Source organism: Salminus brasiliensis, chromosome 24 (genome assembly GCF_030463535.1).
Source record: "Salminus brasiliensis chromosome 24, fSalBra1.hap2, whole genome shotgun sequence".
NCBI classification, from domain to species: Eukaryota; Metazoa; Chordata; class Actinopteri; order Characiformes; family Bryconidae; genus Salminus; species Salminus brasiliensis.
In genome coordinates this window covers 19,951,752-19,976,053 of record NC_132901.1, presented here as the reverse complement: position 1 = coordinate 19,976,053, position 24,302 = coordinate 19,951,752, and the positions used below count along the sequence as shown (strand labels likewise).

The 24,302-nt window shown below is 40.8% G+C and overlaps 1 protein-coding gene across 17 annotated transcripts in view; it reads right to left on the bottom strand.

Annotated features, from left to right (window-relative positions):
• LOC140546486 (neurexin-2-like) overlaps positions 1-24,302 on the bottom strand; it is an 819,352-nt gene that overhangs the window by 39,447 nt on the left and 755,603 nt on the right. For 10 of the 17 annotated variants that reach the window (XM_072669790.1, XM_072669800.1, XM_072669794.1 and 7 more), the window contains 2 exons: positions 11,952-12,123; positions 2,714-2,803 (listed from right to left, as the gene is read on the bottom strand). In XM_072669790.1, coding sequence (XP_072525891.1) covers positions 2,714-2,803; positions 11,952-12,123 — 262 coding nt within the window. The remainder of the gene's footprint in view (positions 1-2,713; positions 2,804-11,951; positions 12,124-24,302) is intronic. The other 7 variants (XM_072669797.1, XM_072669798.1, XM_072669799.1 and 4 more) reach the window with 1 other exon arrangement.

The window sequence follows — 24,302 nt, the reverse complement described above, 5'->3', positions numbered from 1 at the left end:
CTGTTTAAATCTGGTTATTGGCAGTCTGTTTAGGGACAGATTAGGAACGTTTTGGACGCTTGTCTGAACATTCAGTTTTCAGAGGGAGATGGGATCTGGAAGGTTTATCCAAATTAGTCAAAAGGTTATGTGTGTTTAGAAAGAGGTTTAGAACTGAGAGCTTCCCTGTTTGGCTAAAAGCACACACCGGCCAATCAGAACTAGCAGAAATGATCCAATCTGATATAAGGAGTGGAGGAAATGGACAGCAGCCCTCAGTGTTTAGCGGAAGGTTGGGTTGGGTTGGGTTGATTTGCTGTTAGGTGGTTAAATTCTGTTTAACACTCATCTCTCTTTCTCTCTTGCTCTCTCTTTCTCTATGGTTATGGCTACGGCTTATGGCTTTAACCCTTTGAGTTGAAAGAAAAATAAAAATCCCCTCCATTTCTTGCTCTCTCTCTCCTCCCCCCTCTCTTTTTATGGCCCCTTCTCTTTATTCATGTCCATTTCTACACTGTAAAAACTTGAAAGTCAAGCTCAACTGAAAATGAGAAAGTAACTGATTACAGAGCATTTTTGAGTTCACTCAATTTCTAAGTTCTGCATGTTAGTTTGGTCAACAGTGCATCATGAGCTCAGCCTAAAAGGCTAGCTGAAATTGATTAAATACTGTATCATATGTTTAGTCTGTGGCTCTTTCCACTCAATTTGTTTACTGTTTATGTATATATCTGGCCTCCTATTCGCAGACTCCTGACCATAGAGGGCAATTACAAGCTGGCAGTTAGATAGTTGTGCCACTCTAGAGCTGAGAAACCATATACATTTTCATTTCAAGAAAGAAACCAGGTGGTAAATCTACTAAGAACTTTTATGTTTTGTTATTCCTCATCTTTAGAGTGGCACAATAATCTAACTGCTGCTCATCAAGAATGAGGAGATCATAATTTTCCCCCAAGTACTCCAGAGAATAAGTAATCCCATCATAAACTCAGCACTGTCAAAAGTCTTCTAGTCTGGGAAGAGTCTGTGATTGGGGGAGTACTAAACTATGGATGGGAATAAACAATTAACAAACTTAGGGGGAGGGGGAAGAGCCACAGACTAAACATATTACACAATAATTAACTAATTTCAGCTGCATCTCATTCACTATTGTTTTTGAGGCTCAACTTAATATGTATTGTTGACCAAACTGAGATGCAGAAGCCAAAAGTAAGTTAAGTTAACTTGCTCTGTAATTAGTTACTGCATCATTTTAGGTTGGCCTGCCCAGTGTCTACACTGATAGACTCCTATCATTTACAGAATGTATTGCTCCTAAACATCATATACTTTACACTATATAAAAATCAACACAACATGTGTACAATTTGACTTGAAATCTCACTCTTGCTAATTATTACTTTGCACTATATACTAACTTGAAGCTCAGCTGATTTAGATGTCTTTCCAACCTAATGCTTAAATTAACATAATTAGATCATTTCATTAAGATGACAAATATCTGGCAATGCGTTTTAGAAATCCTAGCATATAATGCGCTTTTAATTCAGCACTTGTGACAAAATAACTTGCTTTCAAATTTCTTGCCTCGGTTGGTGCTTAAAATAGCCCATCTAAGACTAAGAGTTGCCCAGAGCAAAACAAAAACCCCTCAAACTGTGACTGACTACAACTCCAAGCTTCAGTCTTCCATCTGTGACCTAATTGGATGATGCTATCAGATACTCTAAGCTGCTCTGACCTCTTTATCAACCTCTTGATTTTTTTTTTTTTATTAGTATCCGATTGATGCTGCTTTTTGCCAGCAGCCAAAAGTCAGTCGGACCAAGCACATGCTGTAATATCTGCAGTATCTGGCTGCAGCGTTGGCACTGAAGAGAAAGGGAAGGGAAAAGTGGCAGGAGGAAAATCAAAAAATGTTCAGATCTAAAGAAATTAACCACCTAGGGCATCCCGAACGAAAGGAAAGACACAGGGTGGAAGGGTGGGGTGTGTGGCACTCAAAGGGTTAAAGTTTGAGTCAATTTTGAAAAGCTCCGTCACGATAATGGACAAATGATTGAAATTCAGTCCCTTTAACTTTTAAAGATGCTGCTGCTTGAAGAGCGCAGTTTTGCGACCGCTCGGACTGTTGTGAATTAGCCTTAGCATCTACAGGCTACAAGAAACGAATGAGAGAAAATTCACAACAGCCAAGTACACTGGGAATGTACAGTAAGTGTAAGCAAATGGAGGAGGAGGAGGTTGTGAGCTGGGCATTGTGGGGAGGTTAGGGGAAGGTTATGTTGGGGTTATTGGTAGGGTTAATACTCCGAAGAGGTGCAGGCCCATATCAACACGTGCTAAAAGAGCTAATGCTCTTACACACGCAGCAGTAGAGCATTTTTCCTGGACAGATGGCTTCCAACTGTAGCTCCAAAAGATTCCAATGATCAAAGAGGAGATTATCCCAGTTGTAGCCATTTAGCATCTTTACATGTGGTGGACAACTAAATAATTAGTGTCATTAGCATGGTATTAGTAATAATTTAGCATACAGAATTCAGCATAACAGATTAGTTATCTCGTTTTGTATTGACCTTTCTTTTGTAGCCTCTTAGAAGTAGGCTAATGAGCCAATCAGTGAGCATCATGTCCAGTTTTAGTAATGGGTCTGCCCCTCTTTCAGAGATGTGGTTAAGTCAATTAGGCGGTTAGCTGGTTAGGTGCGATTAGTGGTGTTTATTACCTTTGTCGAGTAGCCAATCGTCTACTACCCGACCAAGTCTGTACGGGATTCTTTGTCTGGCAATAGCCAGGCGCTCATTATCAAAGTTCCCTTTAGAGAATTTGAAGAAAACAAAACAGAAAAAAACAAAACAAAAACAAATTCAACATGTTACAATCTCAACGGTCAAAGGTTAAATGATTAGAGGTCAAATGTTAGAAAAAGGGCATAAACATGAGCTTAGCAGGTTGTGAACTTTAAAATCAGCTTTAGGGTTGTGGATAAGAACCTCAGAAAGACTGTAGTTTCTTTTGTTAAACATTTTTTTTCGCTGGTTAGGTAGTTAACAAAGCTTTAGTTACCATGTGTTTTTAAATGGTGGTTTATTTATGAGCTGGTGAGTTAAAGATATTTATGAATGATTTAGACGTTCAATATTTACAGGTTCATAATTACAGGAAATATAGGTCATATTAAACGCAAACCAAAAAAGCAACAAGTTCCCACATTAAAAATGAATGATCATCACCAGAAAACACAGCAGTGTCTAATACTCATCTATTCTTACCACGTTTTACGAAAAGGAAGATATTTTCTGCCTTCATTTCTATTAAGCATGTCCTTCTTTGACTTAAAAACCAGACACAAGGTGACATGTAGCTCTGCTGGAGCTAATCTAACCCAGGTAGCTTCATTGTTTCATGCTGTGGAAGAAATTCTACAGGAATATCGCAGTTTGCTGTTGTGGGGCACATCAAATATTAATTTGGCTTAAGATTTCAAACATTTAGGCTTTGTTTACACCTGGTCACATCACATAACTAATATCTGCCCAGCTAACATGTCCATGTGGGCCTGCATGGGTAGGAACCAGAAAATGTTGTCTTTGGGTTCCATGTTGGCCTCACATATGGATGCCCACCAGGGTCAGTGATGGGACCTGGAGGGGATAAACATTGGCAAACATACCGCATTTAGGTTGTACACTGCAGACGGGGCATAGATGATACCCATGTAATGTAATGATACCCATGGGCTGTAACGATGGAGCCCATTGGGAAACCCCAAGTAAAAATGCATGTACAAACCCACTCTGAGCCCCATGCCCACCTGGAACCCCACATGAGCATGTGAGCTGGATGGACTGTAGTGTAGTGGTTTGGAGTGATCAGATTTTTATCTGGTTTAAATGCATCTTGGGTGTGTTCACACTGATCCAGATAATCCTGATACTCAAGGCGTCAGAAGGACGTCACTGCAGAATTTGCACACTACCGCCAATTATTTATTATTCTCTGTCTGTACTGTGTTGTGTTGTCTGTCCGCACTTGTATTGTGTTACACTTGTGTTTTGTATGCACTGTCTATGTTGCACCATGGTCCTGGAGGAACGTTGTTTCGTTTCACAGTGTACTCTGTATGTAGTTGAAATGACAATAAAACCCACTTGACTTGAGAAGTGACCAGGTGTAAACGGGGTATTTTTCTGTTTTGCCACACCAAACCTGCATAAAAAAAGTTCTCTCAAGAAAGACAATGTGAAGACTACAAGACATGATGAAAGTTTCCCACTCTCTCGCTCACTTGCACTCTCTCGTACACACATACCCACACTTACTTGTAGGGCTATTCAGGCCTTTCGAGACCCACAACAGCCCTTACAACGCTGTCAGCAGTGAAAAAACTATTTTCTACATCACCGACAGCTGTACAGGGCCCTAAGGCCACAGCTTTGTCTAAGGCAGAGAAGGGGGGGGGGTCAGGGGACTGGTCTTGGTTTAAAGCAATTACCTTTCCATTCAGCAGCGGCCAACCACAGGTCTCAGATCAGTCCGCGCTAAAGAAATAAACATTCCTGTTTGGCCTTAAATCTCAAAACAGGACGCTGAAAAACTACATTCTACATTCTGGATTTGTTTATTCCCAGCATTTACAAATATACATCACACTGTAGACTGAACTATATGTTATTTCTTGTATATATATATATAGATAGATAGATAGATATTGCCAACATATTGTCTGATGCCACGTGTGCGCTAGATGGGTATAAAGCCCCCCAGCATTGAGCTGTGGACCAATGGAACTGTGTTCTCTGGAATGATGGTTGGGGCTCCCACCAATTCTTTTGGGATGAGTTTGGGTGGCAGTTGGAGAGGAGGTGGAGTGGTGATCCCTCAACTTCCTGACTTTACTAATGCTCTTGTCACTGAATGAAATCAAATCCTCACAGCAATGCTCCAAAATTAGATAGAAAGCGTTCCCTGGACAGTACAGACAACAAAAGCTGCATAAGCTCTTTTTAAATAATGGATAAGCAAGTGTCCCAGTATTTTTATCCATGTAGTGTATATGTGTAGTGACATACAGCATTTTAGTACATCATGTCAGTAAGCGTTGCAACAGTTAAGCATCATGGTTTAAGGAAGCATGAATTCAGTAGATCATTATTTTAAACTCAGGTGAAGAAGGTAGCTCCAAATTTCGTTTAATGATGTGTGTCTGTGAGGAGGAATTACTTTATCATTTCCTTTAATAGGTGCAGCATTAACAGTCCTCTCTCTTGCTCAGTGGAAGGCCTGCTGATGTCAGTAAGAGCAGGAGATGTTGTGAAATCAAAGTTGTCACTTCTTTAATTAGTTGAGGCAATCTTTTCCTTCCTTTCCCTGCTTCTCTCTCTCTCTCTCTCTCTCTCTCTCTCTCTCTCTCTCTAATGAAGCCACTCACTCCGTTGCCGCCGACTCCTAATTGGTGCTGCAACTCGACTGCAAACGACCTAATCAAAACCCCTCCATGGAGCTTTACCCGGAATTCCTGGCCGAACTCCAAGAACGGCAGACACACACGACGGCTTCTGTCAATGCAGTGCCGTCACTGACCACCAGCAAAACATACTTCATTAACTTGTAATTAAAACTTCCGAAAATGTTTGTTGCACGGTCATGAAGGTCACTTTGGGTAATTTCTGCCTGCCAGCTGTTCCGTTCAGATTTTGTTACGTGCTGTGCAGCATTCTGATACCTTATAGTACATTCCTATGGTTTTGAAGTGGGATGTGCATCAGTATGCATGTACTCAGTGAAAAGACTGAAAAAAGTTTACACACTCATTGTTTTTTTCTGTTTGCATAAGGATATGCATCAGACCTGGCTAATTAGCTTGTTAGCTAAATAGAGAGCTAATGTAACAGGGAGAAAATAAAAGATCTAAAAGGAGCTAGAGAGTTATTTCCCCCCTTTTCAAAAGAAAATCTACCACAATATCCAAGGTTCACTGTAAACAAAGAAAGGAAACAAAAAAGAGGAGCAACGTTTGGGTTTATATAATAATTTTTTTTAATACACACATTTCCAGCCTTCTAATTAGACCAGTAACCAAATTGACCCCTACTGCATGGCTGTGTTTGAGTTTTCACTCTACTTAAAAATAATGGTGCAGATGTTTTTTTACTAATGAACTGAGTGATGCTATAGAACCACCTTTGCTTCCAAAACACACATTTTTGTGTAGAAAGAGTTTAAAGAACCTTTACATTGCTGTAGAACCTTCACACCAAGAAGAACAAAATGGTTAATACATTTTTGAGCCAAAAGGTGGTTCCTGTCAGGCACTGTTCAAATAACCTTTATTTTGAAGAGTGCAAGTCTTTATTATTGGTTATTGTTTCTGTAGCTGTCCATGGTGCTGATAAGTGGAGCTTGGGGCAGATCAAAAAGCTCAGAAAAGGTTTTGGTTGTGGTCGCTTGCTTGTGTTAGGGCTTTTCTAAGCCTTTTCACATCAATGCATCTTTGACCTCTATAGTCAAAATGACCACTATAGCCTTTTAAGGTAGGAATAGAACACTTTACTGATATGACATACTGGTATCATAACAATGTCAGACTAGAATATTCACTGATGTAAAAAAAAGCCTGTCTCAGTCATTCTAGTGTTGAACTAATGGAGAACTGTCCACCAATCAAGATTATCCAGTCACAAATTGTACCTTTACCACTGATAAAGGGCTACAAGATGGTGGAACTTTTGTTTCCAAAAAGAACCATTTTTGTAAAAGAGATGAGAGAGGTGAGTTTGGAGAATCTTTCAATTCCTATAGAACCTTCACACCACGAGGGCCAAAAATGGTTCTTTATGAAACCAAAAGTGGTTCCTCTCAGACGCTGTTCACATAACCTTTTGTAGCACTTTTACTTTGAAGGATGTAAGCCTTTATTATTGGTTACAGTGTATGTATCTGTCCTTGGTACTGAACTGATGAGTGGCGCTTGGAACAGATCAAAAAGATCAGAAAAGGTGTGATAACCACAGATCTGAGGCTTTAGGAAGAGTTGCTCTTCAAATCGAGCACAGGGTGAACCATCTATTGAGAGAAATCATGTTAATGCCAGTCTTAAATAAATTAATCACAGAATCCAGGCTCTTTATAGTTATTATTTATCTTCGACTGGAATTCAGTGCTCATTCTTACACAGATTGGGGTACCAGAATAGTTTGTATGTATTAAGAATATTTACTGGTGCTTCAATCTTGATAGAGTAAAATTGACTAGTTAAATAAAATATCAACAAATATATACAATATATATTGTATTCAATATAATAATTCAATATAGATTATTTAGATTTTTCTATGCGTCCATTAAGGGGCAAAATATTGAATATGGGGCAGATGTAGCCCTTTCCTTAGGTTATTTCTGATGTTCCCGTTCTTTTGGATGTTGACTGTATCTATTCTAGCTGATTGACTGTGTCAATTTCTGACAGGTGTGTGCACATCCACATCACCCCTCCCCCCCCCACACACACACATCTTGAAATTTTATGACGCATTAAATCGTCTCCAAAAGAATAGTAATTAAATCAATCAAATCTTAATGCGGTCAGAATATAACCCCCTGCTCTTCACTATTCTGGGCTGATGAGTCTCAGAGGCAATCTGTGTGGTAAGGTGACAGGCAGCAAGAGTTAAAGCAGTGGTGTGTGAGCGGTGGGGGCTAATCCTTGACTCTTTCTGCCATATCCACCCTGCACTGTCCCTCTGCTAACCAGCTCTATTACACATCCATCAGGCCTAAACACTCTGCACATATATATTACCTTCTAGACACACACACACACACACACACACACACACACACACACACACACACATATATATATATATATATATATATATGCCCGCACAAGTAATATATAAGGAGCAGCCGAAAATCTTTTTTACTGAGGGAAATGCTGAGAAAAAGAGAAAGAGAGAGAGCTACGATGGTGTGTGTCCCCGGGGTTGCATCTGCCTCACTTTATTAAGGTGACCTATTGCCAAAATAGCAAATGATTTCAGCTGGGTGTCCGGAAGAAAGAAAAACACACTCCCGAGAAGACAGAACCAAATAAGAAACACTGAAAAAAACAAACAATAAAACAAGTCCAAACTCTCCCCAGCTACTGTCTACAGAGCCTACTGCATGAATACAGGTGTTAGTTCATTTTAAAAATCTATGCATCGTAAATATGATTTTTTAAAGCATGGTTTTGCTTGAGAATCACAGCTGCCAACTGGATTTACTGCAGTAACAAATATGACTAATATTATGTTTAATTAATGGCAAATATTATTACTTGTAAGTGTGTTTTTTCCCCCCAAGAATCAACTGAGCACTCTGCTGGATGTATTTTGAACTGCAGGAACAAAAATATGTTCAGCAAATATTATTAAGGGACCTGTTCTGCTTATACAAGCACAGAGCACTTTAAACTTAAATTAAACTATCCAAGAAAAAAGAGGATAGAAATGCATAATTGTAATGTTTGGTGGGCTACATACCTTATATGTCATGCTTGACCTATTAGCATCAGCCAAAAAACATATTTCTAATATATTCATGACTGATTTCACTTCATTTGTACCACCACTGATTATATATTTCTGCCACCTTCTTGATATATTTTTATATATTTTTTTAAACTGCAGTAATAAACACACTTGAAATTATGGTTATTTTTTAAATGCATGGAAAAGTTTTAAGTTTTTAAAGGTCATTTTTTGCCCAGATTTGTATTATTTATTGACTATGCTATTTAATACTGACCTGATATCTTATTTTGTGTCAATAATTTGGCCTGATTTTAGATAGATAGATAGATCACTTTATTTATCCCATGGGGAAAGTCAGTTTTTACAGCAACAAAATCAAACGAGAGCAGCATAATAAAGGCACTTAAAATAGTAATAAGAATAACCTTAAGTTTCCAATATGAATCACCTTTTTATGTCTTGATTGCCTTTATGCCTTTACACCGTCATACAATGTTTCTAAATGGTTTTTGCAGTTCTGAGTTTAACCAAAAGGAGGCGTTCTGCACTCCTCTGGCCAATTGCGGCTGGGAGTGCTCCTCTGCAGGATTCCGGGGGTAAGCTGTGCACCTCTAAGTGGGTCGTGGGCAAACGCTGTGTGTTTTAACATTCCTCTTCTAACGACCCCTCCTCCTTTTTCATGTTTCCTCTTTTCAATTAGGACACCCAGCTACCCCATCTCTCTCTCGAACTCTCTCTCGAACTCTCTTCTCCCTCCACTCATTCCTTCATCCTTTCCTCCCACTGGAGTCATGCATAACAAACATGTCTTCCACAGCGAGACATGAGACGCAAAACCTTCAAAGCATTCTAGAAATAGAAATTCTGTATCTGACACACACAAATACACACACACACCCACACACACACACGCACACACACCCTTAAGAGAAGCGGCCTTATGTCAACCCAGTGCGTAATACAACAACAAAACCAGCAAAAACACCAAACAAGAAGAAAAACTAAACTCCCTGGAGATCCAGAGGTCACAGTGTAGAAGTGAATAGGGCCATGGACACAGCCTTGAGGCACTCCTCTTTCCAAACGCTACTCTAATGCCATGTTTAACATCACAATGCCCACCCAGCGACGTGCCTGCCACTACACTCGCACTGTTGCCGTGGAGATATGTACCTCTGTTGCTCAGCAATGATGGATGGTAGAGGGATCAACCTTTTCAAGAGACAAAAAAGAGAGAGAGAGAATGCGAGAGTGTGCGCAGGCCTAGATAAGAGAGATGCCTCACAAGTCTGTTTGTCTGGTAATCTGCCTCCCTCTCTCTCCTATATGCTGTATCTCTCTCTCTCTCTCTCTTTCTCTTACTATCTCTCTGTACATATCAGATATATAACTACCTGTTTTCTCGATCCAATCATCTAAAGATGTGTAAACATAAAAGTCTAATGTATTTACATTAACCCCAATTAATATACAGTAAAGTCCAAAAGTATTTAGACAGCGATCAGTTTAAAGCTATTTTAAACATAGTGCCTCCATTTCAGAGGTCTGATCTAACATTATTTTAAATAAATGGAGTATTTGTAACAGTTTGATGCAAATCCTTTGTAGTCAATGTCTGACTTAGGTCTGGAAACCATGGCAGCACCAAATGCTGCATTTCCTCCCTTGAGATCCTTTCCCTTGCCTTTACTACAGCTGCCTTCGATCTAGTTTGATCTAAAAGCTGCTCGGTTAGGTTAAGGTCAGGTGACTTGCCACTTGAGAACATTCCATTTCTTTGCCTTAAAAGCTCTTGAATTGAGTTTGTTTTGTGTCATTAACCACCTGTTAATCAGTTTTGCAGGATTGCCTGAATATGAGCAGAACATCTATCAGTAATCACATCATCAGTAAACACCACTGACCAGTTCCTCTGGCAGCCATACAACTCCATGGCATCAGTGCCTCCACCATGTTTGGCAGATGAAGCGGTATGATATGAATCACAAACTCTTCCTTTCCTTCACCAAACTTAGTTTAATCTTTAATCAGAAACCCTTCCAAAAGTTTATCCTGCTTTTGTTGGAGTAACTGTCTCTACTGTCTAGGAAAGGTTTTCTACTAGTTTTTGGAGCACTGCTGTGAGGATTTGATTGCATTTAGTGACAGGAGCATTAGCGAGGTCAGGATGTTCCAGAGAACACAGTTCCACTGCTCCACAGCTCAGTACCGGGGGGCTTCATACCACTCTAGCCCACATCTTTCATTACTTCTGTATAGGGGCTAGACAAGCTGTGTGTGCATTTGCATATCTGTGTCAGCAGCTTAAAGTAGCTGAATTCATTCATTCGAAGGGGTGCTCACAAATATTTGGTCCCTTTGTGTCTCCTAGCTCTATGAAGAAAGATTGCATTTCACTCCAATGGAATCCCACTGTCCTCCTTGTGGGGCAGAGGACCAGATATGTCTTGTGAGTGCACACACACATAGACACATATACACAAACACACATAATCTTGACCACTGAGCATGAGATGATCATCTTCGTCATTGTCTTGTGTCTGAGAGAAACTGAAGTGAACAACAAACGTACTCCAACACAAACCAGTAATGAAAAGCCCAGTAAACTGGTGCAGGTCTGGTGTGGAACCAACACAGAACACCTGATTAAAGGTAATTACACAATTAGATAAATTTGACATTTACACCCCCAATTACCTACAACCTACAGAGGCCAGAAAACACCTTCCTTTCGTGCACTTCAGTGGAGCTTCACCCTCTTGGCCCAGAGAGAGAAGGAAAGAGAGAGGGAGGAAGGGACAAGTGCACTGGTGTTTTGCAGACTAATCTAAAGCGTGATGGAGTGTGTGTGTGTGTATGTGTGTAAGTAGTGAGTAGGTGGGTGCATGTTGTTTTTCTTGCAGATGCTATGATACTTATGTGGGAGAGGATGATTTATTACATCTCAGTTTGACTCTCTCTCTCTCTCTCTCTCTCTCTCTCTCTCTCTCTCACACACACACACACACACACACACACACACACACACACACACACACACACACACACACACACACATGCATGCATATAAAGTCCCCCTACAGGCCATGTTCTTTATTGTGAGATGATTTTATAGCATAACTCTGTATGTGTGTGTGTGTGTGTGTGTGTTTCTCTCTCTCTCTTTGTGTATGTGTGTCTGGATTAGTGAAGTATTTTAAGCATTTGTATTTTACCCTACAACACATAAGTCATAAAATATGATTAACACAGTGCAAACAGTCAATACTGTGGATTCCCCACCTCTCTATCTCTCCCTCTCTCACCCGCTCTCGCTCGCTCTCGTTTTAAAAGGGGCCATAAGTTAAAGCAATCTCTCCACTGAAGTGTTCATTTATATGATCTATTTGCTCCACAATATTCCCTGCCCAAATAAACATAATGTGTGTGTGAGTGTGGGTTCCCTACCTGAAGGGAAACGCTCAATGACCGGCTGGTTGTCCACCTGCAATGTGGCGTTTCCACCGCTTCTAGTGAAGCGCACCACATGATATTTGCCATCGCTCACCACCACCCCACTCTCCTCGATCGCTATGTCGTCCGTCCCAACGTTGAAGATGACCCCGATCTTCCCTCGCTCCTAAAAGAGAAAGAGAGAGAGAGAGAGAGGGTGTGAGATAAATCATTATAAGAGGAAATAAACACTAAACATCTCTTTTTATCTACAAACACAGAAATTCTCAGAGATGACCTTTGCTGTATTTTGTAAAAACAAGTGATTTGTCCAATTATAACTATTTAATGTCTATAATTTACACTGTTGTTGTTCTAGGCTAGTGCATTCTCCACCAAACACCAGCATTCTCCAACACCATCTTTCTCCACCAAGCACTATCGTTCTACAAAACCATCATTCTCCATCAAACACTAGCATTCTACAAAACCATTACTACCCACCAACCACCAGCATTCTCCAACACCATCATTCCCCACCAACCACCATTATTCTACAACACCATCATTCTCCATCAAACATCAGGAGTCTCCCATCAATTATTACCAAACCCCACAAACACCACAAAACACCATCATTCTCAAAACCCCACTGACCTTCATCAAACACCAGAATCTTCCCCCAAACACAATTGTTTTCCACCAGACATCAGCTTTCTCCAACACCATTATTCTCCACCAAATGCCAACATTCTCCACCAAACACCATAATTTCCCATCAAACATCAGCATTTTTCAGCACCATAATCTCCACCATAAATTATCAGTTTACACCAAAATCATCATTCTCTATCAAACACCATCATTCTCTAGTAAACACCTTTCTTTTCCCTCAAACATAATCATTCACTACCAAACACCTGTATTGTCAACCAATCACCATTCTCCACCAAACACCAGCCGTCTCTAATCAATCTTTACCAAACAGCAAAATCCTCCACCAAACACCATCATTCTCAATCAAACACCCCTGACCTCCATCAAACACCAGCATTTTTCACCAAACACAACTGCTCTCTATCTGATTCAGTCTGAGACTAAATAAGAAGAACCAGATGTGCTTTGATGGGAATGAAATCCTGAAGACTCCATATTTAGCAAAGATAAGAACTGGAACATAAAGACTAGTGTGTGTGTATATGAGTGTGTGTATGTGTCTGTACGTGTTCCAATTTGTGTCCTACCTCTCTCTCAATTTCTGTCCTGCCTCTCTCCCAATTTGTGTCCTACCTCTCTCCCAGCCCATTTCATATCTATCAGAGGTGACAGCCACCTACTGCTCACACTTCATTACAGTGTCTTTCTCTCTTTCATTCGCTTATTGTCTCTCATCCTTCTCCCTCTCTCCCTTATTCTCTCTCTCGTTCTATCCCTCTGTGCCTCTGCCCTTTCTGTCAACAAAGGTCAAAGTCATTTGCTGGCAGAGACAGACAGAAAGTTACAGAGAGAAGGAGGAAGGGCTGGGTTTTTTGATAGTGTGTAAGACATAAATATGCTCATGTTATATATTTTATGGTGGTTTTTCTGAGGCGATTATTGCACTGTAAAAGCAGTACTTCCACCAAACACCATCATTTGTAACCTCCTTAGACCCAGTTTCCTTGGAGCGCATTTTTAATTTCTTTTTTAATTTAATTTGGGATTAGTAGGACCTAACAAGTATAAAAACTAAACTTAGACTTACAGTACAGGCGTACAGGAAGTCATTTTTGCCAAAAATCAATGTCCTAATGAGGCCAAAGTGTCATGGTGCAGAGAAGCAGAAATGTAATGTCCCCATATGAGGACACAGGGTCTCAAGAGGTTAAACACCATTGTTCTCCACTCAACATTGGCATTTTTCACCAAACACCAGGATTCTCCATTAGAAACCATCAGCCACCATCAAACACCATCATTGTCACACAATTTTCATACCAACATTCCTCCAAAATGCCATATTCACAAACAATCACCAACAATCTCCATCAAACACTCATCATTAAGCATAATCAGTGTCCATCAAAGACCCTCTTTCTCCACCAAACACCATTATTCAAAAACAAACACCATAGTTCTCCAACAAACACCAGTACAGTCCATGAAAGACCATCATTCACCATCATCATTTCTATAATGCCTCAATATTCCACAGCGTATAATCATCACCAAACACCAACAAATGTCATTCACAGCCAAACACCATAGTTCTCCACCAAACACCAATATAGTCAACTACACACCATCATTCAGGAACAAACACCATCGCATAATTCTCCACTAAATACCATCATTCACAACCAAACACCATCATTCTTCATCAAACTCCATCACTGTCCTCTAAATAATATCATTCTCCATCAAACACCATAATTTACAACCAAACACCATATAATCTCCACCAAACACTTGTTACCATTAATACATGTAAAATGTGTGGCTGAGCCATGATGATCCAGTCGTGGAACATAAATGACAAGGTGCTACAAAGGTTCTTTGAACGAAAGCATAGAAGATCCACTTATGCTTCCATGAAGAACCATGTTTCTGAAGAGTTGTAAGAGTGTAAAAAATCTTTTATTTAAACAATCTTCACTTGACGTAAAGGTTCTTCACACTCACACATTACTCTCACAAACACTGTTCTTTAGGGAACCAGTATGAGTGTATGGTTTTTCATTCATGCTGATATTTATTCTAGTGAACAGGAAGTGGAAAGGGCGTTTTTCCACCCATCTTTCCTTACTGCTTCCTGGTCCATATCATTAGCTAATTAGCCATGCACATTTATTCAGAAACCACGACACACACCGATATTCCTTTTAATGGCTGAAGAATGGCTTTTGCTTTAGGCAACTCATAAATATTCATTTTGATTAACTCATTTTCTGGAAACCCCCCCTAAATGTTAAAGTGGCTAAAGGAGTGATTTAATTGAGCAAACAGGAGCAGAGGTTGTTGGGTAAATTAATGATGAGTCTAATCGCAGGCTAATTTATGCGCATCCTTTCCATCGTTTGCCCTGAGACATGCTACTAAAATATTCCAATAGTTTTTTCCACTGAAAGCTGCAGTCAATGTTGAACTCTGCTGCTAAATCAAGTGTCCGGTAACTGTTTACAAAAACAGAGAAACAGAACCTCAGCTGAAAATGAACCAGGAGCAAAAAGTCATGGGTTAAGCATGTTTCACAAGAAACATCCAGTTACGATGGAAGATCAGACCTCAACATCAGTTCGTTCCCAGTTCTCCAGCAGCACAAGTAGAATATTATGTTATCTGGGTGCTCTGGAGAGCTTTCTTCAGTAGGAACAGACAGGGCTGAAACTTCTCCACTCAGTCTGGAGAAATATGTACTTAGAAAGATAACAACTTTACTAATCCCAAAGGAAACTGCAGTAGTTCATACTCTTCCAGTAACCCAAACCACACAGCCTGCCCAGCTCATTAATTCTGCTTTTCTCACAAGATTTAATTTAATCCTCTGGGGACAAATATCCTCAAAACAGAAAGAGGATCAGAGACAAAGCGAGACAAAAAGAGTGATGGGGAAAAAAAAGACACTGAGAGACGAGGACGTTCAGAACATGAAATGGAGAAAGAGCAGAAGCAAAACTGAGACTGATAGACAGAGCGATGGCGAGATATTTACACAGATTAGCATTTGCGTTCCGCAACATTAAGTCCTTTTCTTCGTGTTAAAGATGGTGAGGGCCCTGTTAAAGCAGCATCTCCAGCTGGGGTTTTTAAATTTGCTTTCAAATGCTGAAGTAATGATCTTTTAATGGCTGCTTACCCTCCACTCAACCTCCTCTCATCTGACCTCAGCCTCACTTGCAACAGAGCTGCTATCGCGCTGGAACAGGAGAGCTGGACATTTATTTTGAGGCAGGAAATTCTAAACCCTTATACTCTTTAAAAAGGCTAAACAGTTTTTACTGGAATAAATAAACACCACCAACAACAGTCTTTGGCCATCAACCATCATAGTTCTCCAACAAACACCGGCTTTATCTTTTCAACACCACCATTCTTTACCAAAAACATCTTTGTCCACCAAACCACCATCTTTTTACACACTACCATTGTCCATTAAATACCACCATTCCACACTAAACACCATAATTTCCTGTGAAGAGCCATCGCTTCTCCCCAAACACATCATTGTCAACCAAATACCAACATTCTACACCATCACTGTTAACCATACACCAAAAAAACACCTTTGCCCACCATCTTTCCATGCCAAACAAATCATACTCCATTCCAACGTTGTCCTTTTTTCCACCATTTCCACACCATTGTTTCCACCAAACACCATCATCCCCTACCAAACACCATTATTCTTCACCAAACACCATCATTCTCCAACAAGCCTGGCCCTTATTCATCAAACACCACCATCCTCTACCAAACACTATCATTCTTTACCAAACACCATCATTCTCCAACAAGCCTGGTCCTTATTCATCAAACACCATCATCCCCTACCAAACATCATTATTCTTCACCAAATACCATCATTCTCCAACAAGCCTGGCCCTTATTCATTAAACACCACCATCCTCTACCAAACACCATCATTCTTTACCAAACACCATCATTCTCCAACAAGCCTGACCCTTATTCATCAAACACCACCATCCTCTACCAAACACCATAATTCTCCAACAAGCCTGGCCTTTATTCATCAAACACCACCATGCTCTACCAAACACCATCATTCTTCACCAAACACAATAATTCTCTACCTAACACCATAATTCTCCATCAAACCACCAACATTCCACACCACCATTCTTCAACATCATTCCCCACCAAACACTACAATTTTCCACCAAACACCAGCATTCTCTGAAGCCCCAACATAGTCCAATGCCCACCATCATTCTCCAACACACACTGGTGATTCGTAGAGAGGTAAAAGCTAAAGCAGCGGCTTTAATTCATCAGAAGACGAGAGGTAGTCCACATGTGATACCCACTTTTCCTCTGACAGCAGCTGAGTGATGCTGACAGCTGACTTTACAACAGTAAAGTAACACTTTGATAGCCAGGATGAAGGACTGGTCAGAAATGATCAGCAATCAGGTGGAGACCAACCATTTACACATCAAGAGGAGATGAGACACTGACAAGTTTATGCAAAAGGTATTTAACAGATGGGACCATGCTTAACTCACAGCGCAGAGGAATGCAGTCATAATGCAGGAAAGTGTTCGATCCACCAATTAGACACTGTGAATGGGTCCCACTGCTATGCTAAGTGTGTACAGCATGTATTGGGCCAATATCTGCAGAAAATGCTGGATCAGATCAGAGGAGAAAAATGAATGAATTTGATCCAATCTTGTACCCAATTCAGGCTGGAATAGCACACACACACACACCCTGTGTGTGACTGTCTAAGTAGTTGAAGCATGATAGCTTACTCTTAGATCTTCATCTTAAGTGAAGTGCTTCAATTACAAGCAGCTCATTCTAAAGTGCAGTAGTGTTTGCAGTAGTGTTGTTATTTGTTCTGCTATCCGGCGTCGGCTAGAGGAGGATTGGCTCCCGATTTGAGTCTTGGTTCCTCTCACATTTTTCTTTGCCAGTGTCAGCACTGCACTGCTCAAAAGAGACTCGCACCCAGATCTCTGTGAATTTGAACTGAATTTGAATAACAAAAAAGAGAACTGGATCAGAACTGGTACTGGCTTATGGTATTGTGTCATCTTCAATCCTAAGTGTATGTGCAGTTTAATACTATAGAATTGTAAAGCTGGGCTTCCCAAGGTTAGGCTTGGGGTCTCCATGCTCTGCACACTTCAACAGTGAGGTCCAAATCTAATTGTTCCTGTTCTTCTTAATCTTCTTTTAGTAGCTTTTAGAGCAGGGGTTTTGGGTTAAATCCTGACTCTGGTCTCTGTTTGTGATCAGTTTGGTGTGTTCTGAATCCAATATTCCACTAATCCACTTCCACTATTGACATGAATGGTTGTGTGAGGTACACTGTGAAGGACTGGCACCCAGTTCAGGGGGTATTCCTGCCTTAAGATGATTGTACCAATGATTAGAGGAAGCCCTCCACAACCTGGACCAGGACAAAGTGGGAAAGAAGACTAACCAGTGACAGACAAGAAGGCATCCTTCAGGAATCCCTTTGATAAAGAAGGTTGTGAGTTAAGCTTAATCCTTCATTTCGATACATTCGCCTGACCTTCCAGACCAGGCTGAAGTGCAGGAGGCAGTCTTTTAAAGCAGGAAGGTGTGGATGTGAAATGAATTATGTTGGTTCATTAAACTTGAGAATTTTAAGTGAGTAAATGATAAAGAGAGAGAGAGAGAGAGAAACCTTGATGATCCAACAAGGCCTTTAGGTACTACAAGATCAAAGTGGTTTTTGAAGCTGTGAAGATGTGCGATTTTTTTCCCCCTCTGTCTTTTCACTTCACATATGAGCTCCGTCAATTAAAACTGAAAGGCATGAGGGGTGGATGGTGGAGGGTGGGGAAGCGTGAGAATGGCGGGAGGGGGTGTTCAACATGCACATAAAACATCACATACAGTAAAGGCCGCCACGCTGTTTGAATGGATTTCATACTTGGCTCTTGTATCTCTTCAGCTGAGCGTAAAAATGTATTATTACAGCAGGTCTCTCGCCCACACTCTCTGTCTCTCTCTCTTTTTTCTGGTTCTTATAGATCACAATCTGCCTAATGCCCTCACAAATGTGTCATCTAAATTCATGACACAGAATTATGATCAATATATCCTTTTATTACCCATTCACTCGCTCTCTCTGTGTGACAGGGTTTCATCTCTAGCCTGGGGCCACTGCACAAATGCCCCTGCATCTCTCTCTCTCTCTCACACACACACACACACACACACACACACACACACACACACACACACACACATACACATACACACAAACAAACAAACAGTGGAGCCTGCAGCACTACTTGAAGATAAAGCAGCTGTCTGTGAGGGATGTGTGTGTGTATATATATATATATATATATATATATATATATATATATATATAAATATATATATATGTGGTGTGTGTGTGTGTCTTATTTGTATGGATCAGTGGTTATCTTTGGCAGTCACCTTGGCAAACTTCTACCCATCTTTTCATCTTAATAGCACTTTATCGCTCTCTCTCTCTCTCTCTGTCTTCACACACCATGCCCCCCTCTCTCTCTTCCTCTCACTCTTTTCACACAGTTCTCTCCCTCTTATGCCCTCTTTTTCTATGCCCCCCCCTCATATTTCTCTGACTTCCCCCAGGTTGGTATGTCTTACCTATGCTACAACTGCAGCGTGTGTAAATATGTGTGTATTTGTGTGTGAATGTGTGTGTAGACATGCACCACAGAGAGATGAGTCATACTGAACATGCTCACCAACTTACATATACTTGCTAGCACACACACATACACACACACGTGCACGCATGCACGCACACTCACGCAGGTACAAAGTTAAGGTGCAGTAATTAAGTGAGTGTATAAATATGTAGCCACATTTGATGCTCTTCCCTAGTAATTACTCCTGGATAGCTGGAGCTTAATGACAACAAGCATTAAATTAAGGTCTTACTGTTTGCGCTCTTCAGAGGAGCTAATTACCAAAATCAACACTCGTACTTTTCTGTCAAAAGAAAACTGCCAACACCATTATTTCCTTCCTCGAAGTTGATATCTGTAATTTGGGTTTACTTGTGTTTCCTGCTCTTCTTTATCCCCAAAACGCTTTTAATGGCAAAATGTGTTTACAGCTGCAGATGCTGGAAGAATGATGGACAGGAAAACAGACCGACAGAGAGAGAAAGGGAGAGAGAGAAAGAGATTGGTAGAAAGACAGGTTGGGGCAAACTTTATGAGGTGAACAGACAAAATAAGATGTAAAGAAGAGAAAGCGAGAGAGAGAAAAAAGAGCGAGAGAGACAGAATGGGGCAAAATTAAATAAATAAAGTGGACAGACATGGACAGATATAGAGAAAGAGTTTATTATTATAATTATTATACTGTACTATAATTATTGTATAATTATTGTATAATTATAATGTATATTGTTAGATATTCTAAATGTTTTAATATAATCTGTATTATAATAATGTGTTGTTGGCCATCACATTAAAGCTTTCTGAACTGAGCTGAAAAGAGAGAGAGAGAGAGAGAGAGAGAGAGAGAGAGAGAGAGAGAGAGAGAGATTGACAGAGAGACAGACAGAGGCAAAATTAACGAGGTGAATAGAATGTCCTTCAGAGTTTTAGATTTGTCTTTGCTGGACACACACACACACACATATACATACACACACACACACACACACACACACACATACATACACATACACATACATACACAAACACACAGTTCTTGTTGGCACTGCAAAGATTGGGAATGCTTAGTAGAGGCGTAGAGGGTTTGGTACACAGTTTGTCTGCGACTGTGTGTGTATTTAGGTCTCTATTTTAGGTGTCCTAAAATGGAAAGCTGTATTTACCTTGGCACAGCTGAATAATGAGAGTTCAGTACCGTCAACCTCGAACACCATCCAGCATAACCACAGCAGAGCTGGAAAACGGGCCAATTCCACAACTCCAAAACTGTTACACACAGCTACTTTTAATTGCAGCCTGTGCAAATGCACACATACTCAGGTGTGGGCTAGAATGGGTATTATGTAATATAACAACACATAAAAAGGTAGGACACCCCCACTATTACTATTTAAAATGTCTTAATTTAGAATCAGCTGCAGAACATCAGCCGCGGATGAATAGAACATAGTTAGAGAGGATGTTGTCTTATTTAAGCCATAGACATTTAGTTTGGATTGCTCTTCATTATTGAAGTGAGTGGGATCACCATGGTCAGATGCTCTATGATGCCTTAAACAATAAGGTTATAGATGAAAAGGAGTCTAAAAAGAGGCCCAAAAAGTTCTCAGAACAGTTATTATGAACTTTGTGGACTGAAGTATGAAAGGTGGGCTTGGATTGCATGGTCCCAGCTAACGTGTCCATGTGGGGCCTGCCCAACTAGGAACCAGGCAGTTTTGTCCTCAGGTTCTATGTTGGCCCTACATATGTATGCCCACCAGGGTCAGTGATAGGGCCAGGATGGGTAAACATGAGGCCTAGATGGGACCCATTTAAGATTAAGGTGTAACGTTGGGGCCCATTTAGGAGGCCCAACTGGGTCTCAGTAACAACATATGAACAAACCCACTCAGAACCCATGCCCACCTGGAACCCATCTAGCCTGGCTGGGGTTGGGGTCCTCTGAAGTCTCATCCTGCCAGTGCACAGTGATAGAAGGATAGGCCTGTCCACTCGTTTGCTTTACACACCCCATTCACTCTCTGTCTTACGCTGATCAAGCTGTTTTCTCGCTTTTCTGGGCCGGATGCCTGCGAACCGGCTGGCTGAGGCAGAGAGAGAGAGCGGGCTAGTGAGATGCTGTGATAGAATGGAGGAGGGATGGGAGGATGAAAGGAGGAGTGCTGGCGAGGAATGCAGAGGCGTTCTCTCTCGGACGAGAAAAAAAAAAAACAACACCACTCATCGATTCTCAACAACGTCCCGCTCAGCATATGGCAGCCCGTCCACCTCGCTTAGCAATTTCTCTCTCTCTCTGTCTCCCTCTCTATCCCTCTCTTTCTCTCTCTCTCTCTCTCTCTCTCTCTCTCTCTTATTTTTAGTGTTTTTAATCTGTGCAGCGTTGCCTTTAGATGACTCATTCTGATTTCGATTAATGGATGTATGCGTGTGCAGGACATATATAGATACAGGGTAATGATGACGCTAGTGGAGTATTCACCCACGCACACACAGACACACACACACACGTGGGATGTCTGGCTTCCTGTTACTTTCCTCTCTCACTCTGATTCAGCCACTATCCATCCATCTGTCTGTATGGCTTTAAATCAATCCATCCAGGCCTAAAGCTATTCAGCTCTCAAGCTAAATTCAGGAATTGAACTGGATTAGATTGGATATCTGTATTGTTTCAGTGAGGTGAAGCTTCTGTCTGTTTGTGCAGTGCCGAAATTGGGACCTCAAACATTTTAAGAAAGATTGGTGTAATAGTTTTGGGTTGTACAACTTTACAGTGAAAAAAAAGCGCCATGAAAATGTTTGTGCACCCCAAAAGCTCTGAACTCTCAGATAACTCAGCTGACAGGAGATGCAAATGTCAAAGCTTTACAAATGCCCTGACTCCTCAAACCTTGTCCTAACAATTAGCGCCAAGGGCTTCCCCAAGCAACTGTCTAGCACACTAAAAATGTTAATAACTGATGCCCACAAAGCAGACCATGCAGGGTGTCCAAACTTTTGCTTCAGCTTTTTTGTGGGTATTTTAAAAGTGTAAAAGATGTCTATAATTGGATCAACTCCCAAGCCAGCTGCTTTGCCATCAGCACCAGAGTTAGAAAACAGCACAATCGGCTCTGCCCTCTCGCAGTGGGTAGATGGTGCGCTCTCCCCTCATCACTCAATGAGCTGGAACCTAAGGATTCATGCAATTACTGATGAGATCAGTGGAAGCCCCACGTCACAACTCACTTAGGACTTGTCAAAGGATCTGCTGCTAATGTCTTGGTGCCAGATACCACAGGACACCTTCAGAGGGCTGAGATCTATTGTGGTGGCAAAAGGGGGACCTTTTTTTGCACTCAGTCCTTAAAACTGAAAGTTTTTGCAGGTAATACTGTCACATAGTTAGAAAAATAGAAAAAAGAAGTAGGAAATGTAATTTATGGTATGGAAGGATTTACAATGTTATAGAGTAGTAAAGTTATGAAGTAATATGCATGACACACCCCGACTTCCTTTACTTGGCTTAAAATGTGATGTTGTACTATATGTACATCACCACACAGTGTGTAATAATAGCTGTGCGCTGGAATAGGTGATGTATTTTAGTAACCCTTTTGGGGATCACTTTACATGGATGGTCTATTATAGATGCCTATTATCAAATGCTCACCCGACTTTCAGCTAACATTCAACTGAATTTCTATTAAATGTACCTGGACTCCATTGAAATGTAACCCTACACCTATAACCCTAATCCTAACATTAACATTAACCTTGCATTAACCCTAAAACCAAGCCATGACTCTAATCTTAACCTAAACCTTAAATCTAACCCTAACCTTAACCCTAAGGTCAAGATTAAGGATAGGTGTAGGGCTACATTCAATAGAAAGTCATTTACATCCAACTTTCAGAGTTCAGTTGCATTTAATGTCATTCAGTTGAATGTTCAGTGAATTCAGGCGACCATTGACAGGGTATTTACGATGGATCATCCAAGTAAAGTGGTACTTGTTTTTGTTTTATTTCTTGGCAAGGCTTTCTACTAGATTTTGAAGCATTGCTGTGAGGATTTGATTGCATTCAGTGTTAGTGAGGTCAGTATGTTGGATGACCACCACCCCACCTCACCCCCAACTTATCCCAAAATTGAACATTCCAGAGAACACAGTTCCACTGCTCCACAGCTCAGTGCTGAACAGCTTTTTACCCCCCCAGCCCACGCCTGGCATTAGGCATGGTGCCATTAGGTTCATGTTTATCTGCACATTTGTGTCAGCAATGGGTGCAACTTAAAGTAGCTGAATGCATTCATTGGAAGGGGTGTCCACAAACATTTAGACATATAGTGTATTTTCACACTGCGCATGCTTTAAAATGCGTGGAAGTTGTGTACAATATGATCTGTGGTTTCTACGACCATGGAGTGGTCGGCCAAACCTTAGTGGAGACCACAGTGGAGTTTACTGGGGATCGAGAACTAGATTAGGTTTAAAACAGTCAATCTACTACAATATGCCTGGATCTTTCATAAGGCAGCCTTCTACCTACAGTCGAGATTAAACGCTGCTGTACACAGACCTAAAATGACACATTTCACATCGGCAGCACCATGGCTTTGAAATTTAAATACTCCTAAAACTTCATCACTTTTGAGAAGAGTTTAACACCAGGGTAAAAAAAAACTCAAATAACCACCCCGTCACTGTAATTGACACGTCCTCTTTTCATGAATAATAAGAAAAGCTCTGAGGGGATTATGACAGCCTTCTGATCAGTGTGCTGTCCATAACTCTAGTCTCTGCTCTCTCTCTCTCTCTCTCTCTATCTCTCTCTCTCTCTCTCTCTTTCTCTCTCTCTCTCTCTCTCTATCTCTCTCTCTCGGGGTTACTAAATTATCAAAGCTTAGCACCTAGAGACTTTTATCCTGCTGAGCAGAACAAAGATGGTCATTTTAGGAAAACCGCAGGGGGTTGTGGAGGGGGCCCCCGCATGTCCACTC